Source organism: Dermacentor silvarum, chromosome 7 (assembly GCF_013339745.2).
Source record: "Dermacentor silvarum isolate Dsil-2018 chromosome 7, BIME_Dsil_1.4, whole genome shotgun sequence".
Taxonomy (NCBI): Eukaryota; Metazoa; Arthropoda; class Arachnida; order Ixodida; family Ixodidae; genus Dermacentor; species Dermacentor silvarum.
In genome coordinates, this window is record NC_051160.1 from 158,868,731 (window position 1) to 158,883,411 (window position 14,681).

The window sequence follows — 14,681 nt, forward strand, 5'->3', positions numbered from 1 at the left end:
CTAAGAGAGAACCAAGTTAAAGCTAATGAATGCCAAGTTAAAGCTAGGGAAGGGCCGCCAGCTTCGCTGTTTCCTTAGACTTCGCACCCCTAGTGTGAAGCTGCCCCCATTTTACTCAATATTCAGCAAACACAAAGGTGGCAGTTAACTTGTCCATCCTGACCCTTCACCACTATCTCATTGCTCTCTGACACTTTGTCAGGCGTCTGACGGAGATATCCAATTCAGTATCGCAGCAGTAATTAGAACTGTGCCTGCGTGTAGGAGCAGCTGCATTTAAAAGAACGCAATGCTGCGTATTCTCAGCCAGCTCTCCCTGACTTTACTTACTGCGACTGCTGCAGCCACGCAGAAAATAAAGCAATCGTGTGTCTGACGGTAGGTTTGAATCTTGGTCTCCAAACACAACAGTCAAATGATGCTCGAACCTTTGGCCAACCCAACGGGTTAGATTATTGCCTATGGCCTTGCGCTCGCGTTGACGTTTGATCGCGGCCGCATATTGATGCTGGTGAAATGCTACATTTTTCGGCTACTTAAAATCAGGTGCACAATAAAGAGCCTCAGATGGTCTAAATAATACCGAGTCCACCGTTACTACGTGTTTCATACTCGGATCATGGTTTTTACACGTAAAACACCAAAATTCAATAATTTACGTATTAGACCACAATCGCGCGCATATTTTTCTCGTGTCAAGAGAAGTAGCTGGTACGCGCCACATGTTGTACAGTACTAATGCGCAACAAGCGCAAGCACGTAAAAGATCATGCGTGCCCCAGTTTCCATCAGCAGACCATGCTCTTGAGCGAGGGCATTGAAGTATGCTTACATGCTGTGCTTGATTGATGGGGACACTATGTCGCATTCTTCCGCCACACTGTCTGACGGTTTCGGGGCATGTTGGTCGCGAAGGTCGCTGCGTGTCTCTTATTGAAATGCACCGTTACGTCGTGCCGGCTTCAAAAAAGAAAAAAAAAAACACTTGGCTGGCACCGATTCCCATAGTGCGGGGAATCTGCATGTTTTTGTTTCTTTACTATTTCTTATTTACCTTGTAAGCAGCCCTGTTCCCAGCCAGTTGTGGAGGAGGTTGTATTCGCGTCCTTTCGTCAAGATTTTGTTGCTTGATAGAACCTCCTGGAAGATAACATCCAGCATACATATAAGCAATATTTGAGCATTATACACCCATTTTGCCAACGTCATCGTAGAAATCAATGTGCGTTATAGTGTTTGTTTGGAAGTATTTAGAAGTATCTGAGGACTGGATTTGTGGGCAAAACCTAAAATTTGTTTATAAAGTACAGGGTTGGCTGAAGAATTCCTAGCTAGTCGTTTCGGACACGGCCAACTGGTGAAGATTGTTGGTTGATGTCCAGTTTGTTGACTTTGTAGCATATGTATAAGCTTTGAAAGAATGTAAATTTGGGCATTGCCTCAATAATCAGGCATTTCTTCGGGTATCATTGGCCTTAGGTTAGAACTGGGGAGCTATGCAGGATACGCTGAGTTTCGCGAAACTCGGGATCTTCACGGGCCCTGCCGACGCCCCAAGATGAAATAACTAATGGTACCAAGATAAAGTTTGTATGTCGGCACGCCTCCAGTTTCATAGGTTTATCTAGATTCACTCTGGGTGGATATCATCCCTTGGGCGTTGCCACATCGGCGGTCGACAAACTGGGGCTAACGTCATCATACCGTCGGTTCATGGTCATGCTTTCTTTCACTTGTTTGTCGTTCCATCGCGTGCATTACAGCCACAATCAAGTTATAAATTTAGTGCATTTAGTACAGTATTATTAGTCACTTTAACGTGGTTTATAAGCATTTTAAAGTTCACGAGATGTACACTGAATGTGTATCAGACTAATTTGTAGTTTAATACGTCTTGCGTTACACCACGAGGGGACGCTCGCCCTCCTCCTTTTTCCTCTGTAATGGTTTGGCGCGGCTAGCTATGTGCTTGCAGTTGTAGTTCCGAGCACAGATTGGTTTGCGCCTGGTTTTCACACTGTGCTTTCCAACAGATTGCTCGTTGGGCGCACTGAAGTAAGACTGCGAGACGAAGTAAGTGTCGGCTAGTGCAGAAGTTGTTTGCCGCGCGCTTACCGTGTAAGTACTCAGGAATGAGAGCAAGCACTCGTACAATAAAGGGTCAGAAAACTACGCTTAATTTTCGTTTACTTTGTGATGCACCTTCATATTGGCTAGCGCCGAGCGATGGCTTCTAACCAAAGGAAAGAGTCTTCATACTGGGTAGCCCCGAGCGATCCGTGGCTTCTAACAAACGCTAGAAAGTCTTTGCAGCTCACGTGGCCGTTAATTGACTGCCACCACATGCATGTCAGGTGGGACCTCAGCAGTGGCGCAGTTATCCTGTACCTACCGCTGACAAGGTGGCGCTTCACTTTTTAGGAATTTTCTATTTTTGCGTGTGAACGCCAGAGATGGTGGCCACAAAGTTCACAGAGGCGGTGGTTGACTGTCTGCCAATGCAGATCGACGCTCGCCCCGTTAGCATCCGCTAAATTTGGGACACAGTCGTATGCGGCCCATTCGTTACTGTGAACAATGGTCCCCGGTTCAACATTGGCTGCAGTAATGGGGCCTAGCGTCGCCGCGTCTGCTCGGTCGACCTTGAAAAGTCGCAGCACCTAAGTGGTCACGCAGACCATGCCGAAGACCCATGGTCCGCGATCTTTAACACCGCCGCAATTTCGGCGGCTCAGCTGAACGTTGTAGACCGTCATTAGGCGGCCTCGATTGTACTTTCGCTTGCCGCAAAGAAGGCACTCGTCAATTTGAATTCTCTTCCCAGGGCCACCGAGTGGAGGTCGCGCCAGCCACTCGTCCCTCACGACCTCACGAGCGTAGTTCCTTCCGTCGGTGATGGCGTGCTCCGGTAGAGGAAACAAGTCGCCGGTAATCTTCTTCAACAGCCACACGTCTATGCTTTTGCTCACGCAGTACGTGAGCCAAATAACTTGCAGCCTGGAGAGGTGAGCGTTCGGACGGCCGAGGCAGCCCGTGTTGGCGAAGTAACTTCCTTCGGCTCTCCGCTCGTGCAGTGCAGCGGTACCGTGTAACTGCGAAGACTGCTTTTGGCACATGTTGCACCAGATGGCAGCCCGCGTCCCTTCTCAGTCTTCCTGTATAATGTGACCACTTCGCCTTCACAGCTTGGTTGTTCCGGTTTGAACACCAGGTCCTTGCAGGTGTCCCAGTACTCCGATGACACCGCAAGACCTCGCCTGGTGCTGGGGCGCGATGGACGCACAGCACCTGAAGCTAGAGAGAGCAAAAGCGATCGCACGAACTCTTCCTCCGCAGCCTTGTCACACCAATCCCACGCGAATAGCATAATTTGCCCACCACGCTCTCTCCGCAGTCGAGGGCCTTCGCCTAACTCGTCACACAGCCAGCGCACTGACGTTTTGGAAAGGCGAAAATGACGCTGAAACTCTACGTCGGTCATGAAGTTCTACGGCTCCTTGCTGCCGCTGCATGCTATGAACCAGGCTGCTGCTGCCGCCGCCGTGTTTCCGAGTTCAACTAGAGGGGGTTTCGCGATTTACAAGTTTGGCACGTGTTCGCCTGTAAATAAAAAAATTAGGCCACGCCCCGTGCGAGGCATGTAACTTTTGTGCGCGCACTCACCACGGTTGGGCCACGCCGAACTTATTTTTCGGCAACAGCGACGCGGTGCTGAGCTGAGAGACATCAGCACTCTTGACCTCCGAAATAAAACACGCACAATGCACTGTCATTGGTGATGTACTGGGCGCCACTATCAAAAACAAAGCGTCGACTTTTGTTTGCATATGCATTTATCTTCTTGGGTTGTGATGGCCCCACAACCCGGTCTATTGCCTGCATTGTTGTGACGTAGCTTACAGCAATCCGCCTTTTGCATGTCCCGAGTGCGCATGCGCTGGACCCTAGCGGCGAGCGCCGAAAACGTTTTGTACGGCGTCGGTGGTTCGTGCAGCTGACGATGCACAAGTATGCAGCATAGTCGTCGAGGACACGAACTTTTTATTGTCGGCGCTGTGCCGGTCGACGACGCGGTATTTGCGCTGTGTTTCGGTAGAAACTTCAGCTGTTCACAGCGATATTCGCTTAACGTCCGGTACATAACAATATATGCCAACACGACACCGATGTCGCTCAGAAGTCGACTTCCCGCCGGTGCCAACGCTCGGGCGGCTATAGTTGGGAACTTGTGATACTGTGCCAGTGGGATACCTACATTGTCATACATGTATGACGAAGAAGCCGCCGACGACAGCGAGTGATGGTAGTGTGATGAGCTTTCGTGCCGACACCGCCGACAAAACCAGTGTGCTGATCGCCGTGTGAGCGGCCGCCGAGTGAGAATAAACTTTAATGTACGAAGAGTGGTTGGTGTGGTTATTCTCGGGTGGAGCCCTCTTGTAGTGCCCCACTGGCCGCGGCGGCTCGCCGGGCCTGGTCCAGGGTCGCCAGTTGGCTTCCCAGTGCCAGCTCGGAAAGTCGTGCCTCCCAAGACCACGTTGCGAGTGTCTGTGATGAGCTCACCCGCCTGGATACTGCCTCGGCTGGGCGTTCCGTACACTGGTATGTAATGTGTGTCAGTGAGGCTGTGTGGTCGTTGCACCAGGGGCATACACTGGTTGTGTATACCTCTGGAAACATTGCGTGAGAACATCGTACCGAAAACGTGAATAGCGCCGCAAAAGCGCACGTGTATGTATTTATTGACGCTCAAATTGAGTCTAAACGGGCTTCCGACGCAGATATGCACGCTTTCCAGCCCTTTCCAGCCCTTCACATCAAGTTTGAGGCAGTTTCATTAGGCCTAACACAGCCTACGAGTTCGTCCGCTACCGGCGGACCTGAAATATAGGATGAGCAAGTACGACAAAGGAAACTGCTTATATAGTTCGGTACTGACCTTACCGACTTGAAGTGAAACCACTCTTAGCATAGTACGATGCACACACAGAGTGTGGGAAGCGGCGACACGGCGCAGTGCTAATACCGCGGTACAGGAACCGTTCTTGAACGAAGGCTGTCGGTCGCATCCGCCGGCGCTTCCATGAAGTGCAACTACGGAGAGTGTATTTTTATGCTGCCACATTTAGTAGTTACCAAAAACACAGTTTACCTCTTATGCTAAACAGGCAACAAGTGATGGCCCTTTCGATACCGCATCGTAAGCAACAACACCGCTAGTTGCCACGCGAGTGCGGCAGGCATCGGCATTTTCGCGTGCCAGTGTGGTAGGTGGTCGTTGTCGCCGTTTTCGATGTGCCCGGGACGTTCATGCCTTCTCGTATGAGTGTGATCGCTTCTGATATGTGCATGAGAAGTGTTCATATATGCTTTGAACATTTCCTCATTATTTCGTATGAGCGGTGCACGGTTTCCACTGTACTTGAAGCCAACAGCGAGCGGTGGCCGTACGCGTGCCGATGTAATCAAATGCGCCGTTCTTGCGTTGCATAAATACTCTGGGCGCAGTGTCGCCCCTTCAAAGAGCTATGGCCACTGTGAACAGGGCTCAGCTTTAAAAGCAGTTTTTATCATCCTATTAGCGTACGTTCAGTGCAGATCAAACAATGGCAAATGCATGAACTATAGGCTGCTATATACGATACGGCTAACCTCAGCTGAGCGGAATCGACCCCAGCTTAAACTTGATGTGGGCGACGGGCGAGTGCTCACGTTCGTGCATTTCAACTTTCGAAGCATGTTTGGACTCATATTCGGTACGAATAAATATGAATAACAGGAATACAAGCGTAGGCGCTGTGTCAATCGCGTTACGGTGCAATGTATTCATTCAGAGGCACATCGCACGGTGACTAGTTTTGTCGGCGTAGCTGGTCGAAATCCCGTCATCATATTTCGACGACTAGCAGTTGTAAGTCGCACCAGAGTCATTGCAGGCCTAGGCATCCTGTCCAACAAGCGGGCACTCACACAAAACGAAAATTACAACTAACAAATGCACCAAACCATTTCAGCTCGCTTCTTGCAGCGTGCCTCTGCGTCCCGCGGGACCCCTACGCCGTACATATTGTTTCTCGCGGAGCCCGCTAAGATGGCGCCACAGCGCAAGGAAAAAGGCGGATTATCGGTGCGTCACTGTAACTGCTTGCAAGGTGTCGATGCGCCGTGGTGGACGACGATGCTGAGGAGTGCGTAGTGTTTTCCAACGACGACGTATCGCAGCTGTCATTTGAGATGACTGCTCTCTCATCGGTGATGTATCAGAGCCGCAGTGTCGCAAACACGGTCACCGTCGAGAATCGCTCGCTTTTCGAGACCCAGTGCGATGGCATTTCTTCATCACAAGCACTGCGCACTAAACAGTTGCAACACCTTCCTCCGTTGGGAGCGTAATTTTTTAACCGCACGAAAGAGCCCTCACCCGCCAAAATGTGATTTCTGCGGTGTCGCTACGATATCCATCTGCGATCGCTGTTAGCTCAGAAGCGCAGGCAATCGGCAAGCACCTTGGAGTGCACAACACAATCAAATACTGCGCACATATGCACGGAAGCACATTCACTGGGAAAGCAATGACAAGCGATCAATTCTATCGCTGGGCAGCACGCTCTTCTTCGCAATGCATCGCGAAGGCTTCGCTCACGCAGATAAACTGGTACATTTTCATTGTGCTGCGTCACTGCGAACCCGAGAATACTGTACAGCCACTTTGCAGCGACAGCCGTTGCTCCCGTCTCTATGGCTAGAGTGTAGTTACTAATTGATAAAGCTGCGGCCGTAATAGCCTCAGTCACGCGCCTGCGGTGAACAGCCATGCCGCGGCGCTGCGTTGCCATCCTCCTAAGAGATAGGGACTGGACAAATCACTGTCATACTTACTTTATCGAGAATAGCACTGCAGAGCCCCTAGCGACTGCTCATCGTATGAACCCCCTCGTGCGTGCGACTCTCTAGAATGTATCCGCTTGTAAGCTTTCGCCTCACTGTCGCCACTCGCGGCAGAAAAGCGCGAAATTTAATCATTCGCTCGATCTACGTTTGTCATAAAAATTTATAGCATTCAAAACGAAAACCAGATACTTTAACAAATAAAATGTTTGTTATTGTATTTGTTGTATTTTAACGCATTCGATTGAGGCAAAGTGTAGGTGCAAGAATGCACCGCATGAACGCACCGCATTCGACGGAGGATAGTAAGATAGTGCCCGAAAGAGGAGGCACGCTCTTGACGCGCCCTAGAAAGGCGTGGCAAGCGGCTCGCGGCAAGTGTGCAGATAGATAGCGGGACAATCACGGTATTGCTAAATTGCGATAATATGTTGTTAACAATAGGCGGCGTTGGCGCGTTTCGTTCTTATCTGCTGCTTCTCTGCTTGAAACATGGAAACGCTGTGCGGCGCAGGGTACGCTCATGTTGTCATACGCGGCTTTATCTCAACATTTCTTTAGCCTGCTTTTATTGCGCGTCTTGCTATCTCCGTTCACTGACTGCCCTCAAGCAAACTCGGGTAAAACTCATGCGAACGAGAAACTCGGCGCATCCTGCATAGCACCTCTGGTGAGACATATACACTGCTGACTAACGGCCGCGTACTCTGCTACAGAGGTCTTCCAGATAAGTGAGAATACGAAGTAGGATTGCTAATTCATAAGGATATAGTGGGCAACGTTGATGAGGTCTGCAGCCTTAATGATAGGGTAGCCGTCGGCGTAATAAACTGAATAGGACATATGGAATAAAGTGGTACAAGCCTGCGATCCAGCCTCCCGTCATAACGAAGAAACAGAACAGTTTTATGAAAATCATGAATTAACAATGATAAACGAGCAAACCAAGTATACTGTAGTCATCGGCGACTTCAATGCAAAAGTAAAAAAAAAAACACTGGTTGGAGTATAACAATTGGCAACTACGGCATCGATTCTACGAATACTAGAGGTGAGATGTTGGTAGAATTCGCAAAAAGAAATACCTTTTTCAATTCCCAAAATGAATAGCTTATTCAAGAATCGCAGCAAAAAAGAAGTGGACCTGGAAAAGCCCTAATGGAGAAATAATGACTGAAATAGATTTCATACTCTCTGCCGCTTCCTTAATAGTGCAGGATATAGAAGTGTTGTAGAAGGGCAGTGATCATAGGTTAGGGAGGTCTAGGATCAACTTCAAGAGAGAAAGAGTAAAATTAGACAAGAAGGAGGAGGTCAAGCTAGATGGAATAACCCTAAAAGCAGACGAATTCAGGCTCGTGCTTGCAAAAAAATATGCAGCTTTAGTACAGGAAGATGAATTTATAACATGGAGATAATGATTGAAACAATAACTATGCTGATGTCAAAAGCAGCAATTGAAGTGGAATGTATTGCACCACGGCAACCAGTAGGTAAGCTTCCCCAAGTAACAAAAGGCCCAGTAATGAAACGACAAAGCATAAAAGTAACCAACTGAAGAGACCAGATAGAATTCTCTAAACTGTCAAAATTGATCAAGAAGAAGAAAGTAAAGGTTGGGAAGATTCAGGAAGCAGTAAACTATGGACGCAGCATGAAATCAGTGAGAGGAAAACTTGGCATTAGACAAGCCAAGATATATCTACTAAAAGATAAGCAAGGTAATGTAATGAGCAATTTCGATATAGTAAATGCAGAAGAATAATTCTATACTGACCTGTACAGTACAGAAAAAAGCCACGCTACCTTCATTCGAAATATTGATGAACAGGATACAGAGGCCCAATCTATAACCAGCGATGAAGTTAGAAGGGCCTGGGGATAAGCGACAAGAGAGGGTGGAATAACAGCTGGAATGATGCCAACATTATACTAATCCATAAGAAGAGAGACGTTAAAGAAGTGAAAGCGATAGGCCCATTATCTTGCTTTCAGTATTGTACAAAATATTCACCAATACAATTTCCAGTAGAATCAGGGCAACACTTGACTTCAATCAACCAGGAGGACAGGCTGCCTTCAGGAAGGGATATTCTACAATGGATCATATTCATGTCATCAATAAAGTATTCCAGAAATCTAGGGAGTACAATCAACCTCTCTATATGGCTTTCATAGATTATGAAAAGGCATTTGATTCAGTAGAGATACCAGCAGTCATTTGGCCCTTCGCCAGAAAAACCTACAAATCATCATTATGACCAGCAGTCATAGAGGCATTGCGTAATCAAGGAGTACAGGAGGCATACGTGAATATCTTAGCAAACATCTACTACAAGGATTCCACAGCTACCTCAATTGGTACTTCTCCACAAGAAAAGCTGAAAATTACCTATCAAGAAAGCGGTCAGGCAAGGAGACACAATCTCTCCAATGCTATTCACTGCATGCTCAGAAGAAGCATTCAAGCTCTTAGACTGGGAAAGCTTAGGAGTGAGGATCAACGGCGAATATCTCAGCAACCTTCGGTTTGCAGATGACATTGTCCTATTCAGCAACAATGGAGACGAATCACAACAAATGATTCAGGACCTTAACCGAGAAAGTGTTAGAGTGGGGTTGAAGAATAATATGCAGAAGACAAAGATAATGTTCAATAGAATGGCAAGGGATCGAGAATTCAGGATCGCCAGTCAGCCTCTAGTGTCTGTAAATCAGAACGTTTATCTAGGTCAATTAATCACAGAGGACCCTGATCATGAGAAGGAAATTTACAGAAGACTAAAATTGGGTTGGAATTCATATGACAGGCATTGCCAAGTTCCGACTGGGCGCTTACCACTGTCGTTGAAGAGAAAAGTGCACAATCATTACATTCTACCGGTGCTAACATATGAGGCAGAAACTTGGAGGTTAACAAAGAAGCTCGAGAACAAGTTAAGGACCGCACAAAGAGTGATGGAACGAAACATGTGAGGCTTAACGTCAAGAGGCAGGAAAAGAGCAGTGCGGGTCAGAGTGCAAACGGGGATAGCCGACATTCTGATTGACATTAAGAGGAAATAATGAAGCTGGGCAGGCCATGTAATGCGTAGGGCAGATAACCAGGGGACCATTAAGGTTACAGAATGGGTGCGAAGGGAAGGGAAGCGCAGTCGAGGACGGCAGAAAACTAGGGGACGTGATCAAGTTAGGAAATTTGCAGGCGCAAGATGGAATCAGCTAGCGCAAGACAGGGGTAATTGGAGATCGCAGGGAGGGGACCTAAGAGTCCTTACCTAAGACCTTAGTCCTGCAGTGGACCTAAGAATAGGCTGGTGATGAGTTATGTAACTCACCTCGACGTATTCATCCTTATAGATAATCAAAAATGGCGTAAATCCCACGTACACCAAGTACCGCCCGTGTTTCTGGAATGTGGCGTGGAATCCAGACACTGCTGCAAACAACACTGAGACGAAAAAAGGCAGGACATTTAATGATGAGAGCTCTACAAAGCGTTAGAATTTCGCACATTTTGCAGTTTGCCCTGTATAAAAGAGTATGGGCAAATAAATTAGCTTCGTTATAATAACAAGGAGGAGTGATATCGCAGTGGGTCATACGATACTTGTTATTGCTGCCGTTTTAAAAATGCTTGCACATAAGTACATTTTGTTTAAAACAGTAAATTTATTTACATGTAAAATAGTTTAGTCTGATGAATCAAAGTCTACAATGAAATGTGTACCCTGAATATTTTAGTATATCTCGAAAAAAATTGTGAGTGAGGCGTGAAGGCGAAGCAAAGAAAGCGATAGCAAAGATCATCGTGGCACTCAAACTCCATGCACAGTGTTCTAACAGCACGCGGAGACGACATGGCACGACGCATAACGCTATACAAATGTTGCTGCACCACCTGGCAGATGGACAAGTTGTTGTTACACACCTGTTGCAATGAGGAACACCGGCAGCGGCGTCACAGGTGTCGCACCTCTATGGTGCACAAGGTGAGACTGACGGACAACTGTCGGCTCCAATACAACTGGCGGATCCAATGAAGGGATCAGATGGCTTTAATCTTGACGTTCCCGGCCCGTTCTACTGAGATCTTTGTGTGCACTATGGTGTGTAGTATCCACATGACTACTCAGATGCAAAGCTAATGCTTATGCGCACGACACGTCTGGCAGTAGCGGAAGCCAGAACACTGCCCTGACTCCAGCAGAGTCGATTAAGTGTAGCGCGACATCGCTTTGTCGCTCTCGCACCCAAAGGGCCGCACGTGTGCAGTAGATACTGTGACAGCTCGGCGGCGACGACGACGACGGTGGGAATCTACCTCGAGCCCTGGAATAACTCCTACCGCAATAGTCAATCTATTAATCACTCAGTCAATCATTTATTAATATTAGACGTTAATACAATTACTAAGTAAATGCAATACTGAAGGAGGTCCCAAAGAAAAACTGTCATGGAGACCACTTTTTAGTACATGTATAAAAAATGTAGAACATAATATTAGCAACTAAGGTAAAAAAAGCAAACCTTCCAAATATAGCTTCACGCAAGAAAATAGCCAGGTTGATTTCTTTTGCAACTGTACAATGACATGTTAAACATAGATCCCGGACTCTGCTTGTGGCCTCCAGGCAGAGTGTCACTTCTGTCAGTTGTTAGAGCTTATGTGCCTAGAAAAAGCTAGAATAATTAAATGTTTAATCTCAATGTTCTTTCATATAGAGTTGTACTACGCTGTTACTATGCTGCTGTTTTCTTTATGCTGTTGTAAGCTGTTCTGTTTATACATTTTTGCTTCAAGTTCGCATTGTGCTGCTTGTATTACGCTGTTCGTATATTTGTCCTTAGTGTTGTGAATTTTCCCGCCCGAAAACAGGCTGAAAGGCCTCACAGTATTGAAAATAAAAAAAAACAGTAAATATCAGGAAAATACAAATCAACATAACAGAAGTAAATAAACGAGACATCATATCACATAAGGCTTACGATTAAGAAAAAAATACAAATCAACATACTAGAAGTAATTAATCAAACGTGTGGTATTTGAAGGTTACACAAAAAAGAGCAAGAATAAGTCTGTTTTGAAATACACATGTAACTCGGAATTCTATTTGCTCGCTAAAATGCATGCCACACATGCAGGGTAGGCCTCGCCTCGGCATCCACAAATTGATCGTGTACGAGACCACACGGCACAGGTATCCGCTCAAATTTATTGTCGTGGTCCCTTCGCTGCTTGAGGACCGAAAGTTTTGTCCTGTCTCCATAGCAGAGGCCATGTTGACCTTAAGGACGAAGGAGACTTCTTGGGCTCTTTAGTCTAGTGTTCTCTTGCTTACTCTTGGGGATCGGTTTATGTTCACTCAACGTTGCGAAACATTAAGTATCCTCATGTTATCTTCCCCTTCCCTTAGTACTATTGTACTGCTGTAATACTGCCGATTGCTCATTCTGCCGAACGTCAGGCCTACAGTTGGTCAGAAGCATCCTAATTGTTCTGGAAAGATATAGGCGTACAATTGAAGCTCACAAACAAGAGAAGAAAAACACGAACATTCTTATGTGTCGTCTTGTGTCCGCATCTTTTCAGCCTATTTTTGCAAACCATGAAGTGACGTCGTCGTTTAAATCGCCCCTTCAAAAGCCGCGCTTGCTCTCTCATTCACAATGCCATCTTCCCGTTTCTGAACGTTATGTCTCCGTGCCTCTCATTCCAGTCTAACGGAAGTTTCTTTAATTTCCACTCAGGTTACTTTGTCATGCTGCTCTATTCTGCCCAATATGCTAGTATTCGTAGACTGCACTGAGTGTCATACTTGCATTACCATGACTCCTTGTCGCATACTCACTACTGCTGAAGGCGACAGGCGAGTCTGGCGGATTGCATGCCTTCTTCAAGGTCCACAGGAATTGGAAGGGAAACTGTTGCCGGAACTGTGGTAAGTCGTTAAGCTGCTTCACTGTTTTTAAGTGGACCTTGCGAGCAGTCCACAACAAGAGTCCCAAGACGAGCACCATGCTTGTCAGAGAAAGCGCTGTTATCCCTGCGATGGCTGAGGCGACCTGGTACCAGCTAACGGTAAGAAGTACTTGCCCGATGCTGCTTGCAGAGAGCTCTGCCATTGTGTCAATTAGGCGTCTGGAAGAAAGAAACACCTGGTTATTTGTACGTTGGGGCCACAAACAAAAGCCACATGAACGTATGCAGCGAATATTGAGCAACCACTGCCTTTCCACTGACAGAGGGCAGCCAAATCGAGCAACATCTCTGAAACTTGATTGTCACGAAACTATTCGAATCGCTCGACTTTTAGCGGAAACAACCAAGGTATTGGCAGCATTTAACTCACTCCTTCATTAGTGCGCGTGCGTGTAGCGGAACTTGCTTTAGCGGTAACACACATTGAATTACAAGAAAGTCATGGCCCAATACCACACAAACATTCGTCAATGTATTTTTCATGTTCTTGGCCACATTGTAATCAAACCTCGTTAACTGCATGCATTTTGCTTACCATCTCGTACGCCGAGTGGCATGTTACGTACGGTTTTTATATATTCTGCTGTACGCACGTGGTACATTTGTGCTCTCCTAGTGATTGCGTTAACAGGAATACGCTGATGAATAAATTTGGCAAAAAAATTGTTGCGTGAGTTAGGCGTTTTATGTAGAACGTGGTTTGTTCATTGCGGAGAGGGAGGAGGAAAGAGAGAGAGAATACAGCGATGTTAACCAGAAATGCGTCTGGTTGGCTACCCAACTCTGGGGAACGGGAAAGAGGGAATAGAAAGATGAGGTAGGACAGAGGAGGGGAAAAAGACGCGGTGAGCTTGCGCACGCAAATGAGCAGCGGCTATTCAATCGGAATCATCAAAGTCCTTACGCTGCTCTGATCAGTGTATAACACATGAGACATGCTGTGTTTTCACTGCACAGCTCTGCGAATCCCACCACCGAGTAGGTCTCTTGCACAGGCCTCTTTTTTCGATGCTTAGGCACTCGACATGTCGGTGCACATCAGGTCGGGCAGCTCTACAGGCCGTTTCTGAGGAAACTCAGTATGAGCGTAAAGGGTGCAAAACTAAGTAAACAAACATTTATTTTAAACTCTCAATCAACAACAATATGGGGGAACCGCGTCTTAATAGCAGCACGGTTTCTTTACTTATTCTTTATTCAAACAAACTCGCCGCAGCATCGGCATTACTGCGATGGTCATAATACAGAGTAGAGCACTGCACGGGCTCGGGCTTACCCGAAAGCCCGGGCCCGGCCCGGCCCGTGGGCCGGGCCGGGCCGGGTAGAACAGTTTTTTCATGGGCTCAGGCCTGGCTCGGGCACGGCGTGTGCTTTTTGACCCGGGCCCGGGCCGGGCTCGGGTTTTTTGAAGCGGGCGTGGGCCGGGCTCGGGCTTTCTGGTGGTGTGCATGTATCGTGGAGCGAGTTATTCTCGGGCGTCTCAACTCTGAAAAACATAATTTTTCAGTCTCGGGCCGGGTTCGGGCCCGTTTCGAGTCGGGCTCGGGCCGGGCTCGGGCCTAAGGTAAAGGGGTGGCGGGCCGGGCCGGGCGGGTAACGTAGATTATTTCCGGGCCCGGGCCGGGCCCGGGTCTCGCCATAAAAGTTTTGATCGGGCTCGGGTGGGACGCCAAACGTAAAAACGGGCCCGGGCCGGGCCCGCGCTGAAAAAATCGGCCCGTGCAGTGCTCTAATACAGAGTAAAACAAATCAACAAAGATTTGGCTTACATCCTCAGCCGGTAACAAATCCCACTCCTATATGGTCGGCG

The 14,681-nt window shown here is 47.4% G+C and overlaps 1 protein-coding gene across 1 annotated transcript in view; it reads right to left on the minus strand.

The window, feature by feature from the left end:
- The window catches only part of LOC119458620 (cytochrome P450 4c3-like), a 95,599-nt gene that overhangs the window by 48,086 nt on the left and 32,832 nt on the right, over positions 1-14,681 (minus strand). Inside the window, exons 2-4 of the mRNA XM_037720463.2 lie at positions 12,741-13,030; positions 10,227-10,339; positions 1,055-1,140 (exon numbers count right to left, since the gene is read on the minus strand). Coding sequence (XP_037576391.1) covers positions 1,055-1,140; positions 10,227-10,339; positions 12,741-13,014 — 473 coding nt within the window. The 5' untranslated portion in view covers positions 13,015-13,030. The remainder of the gene's footprint in view (positions 1-1,054; positions 1,141-10,226; positions 10,340-12,740; positions 13,031-14,681) is intronic.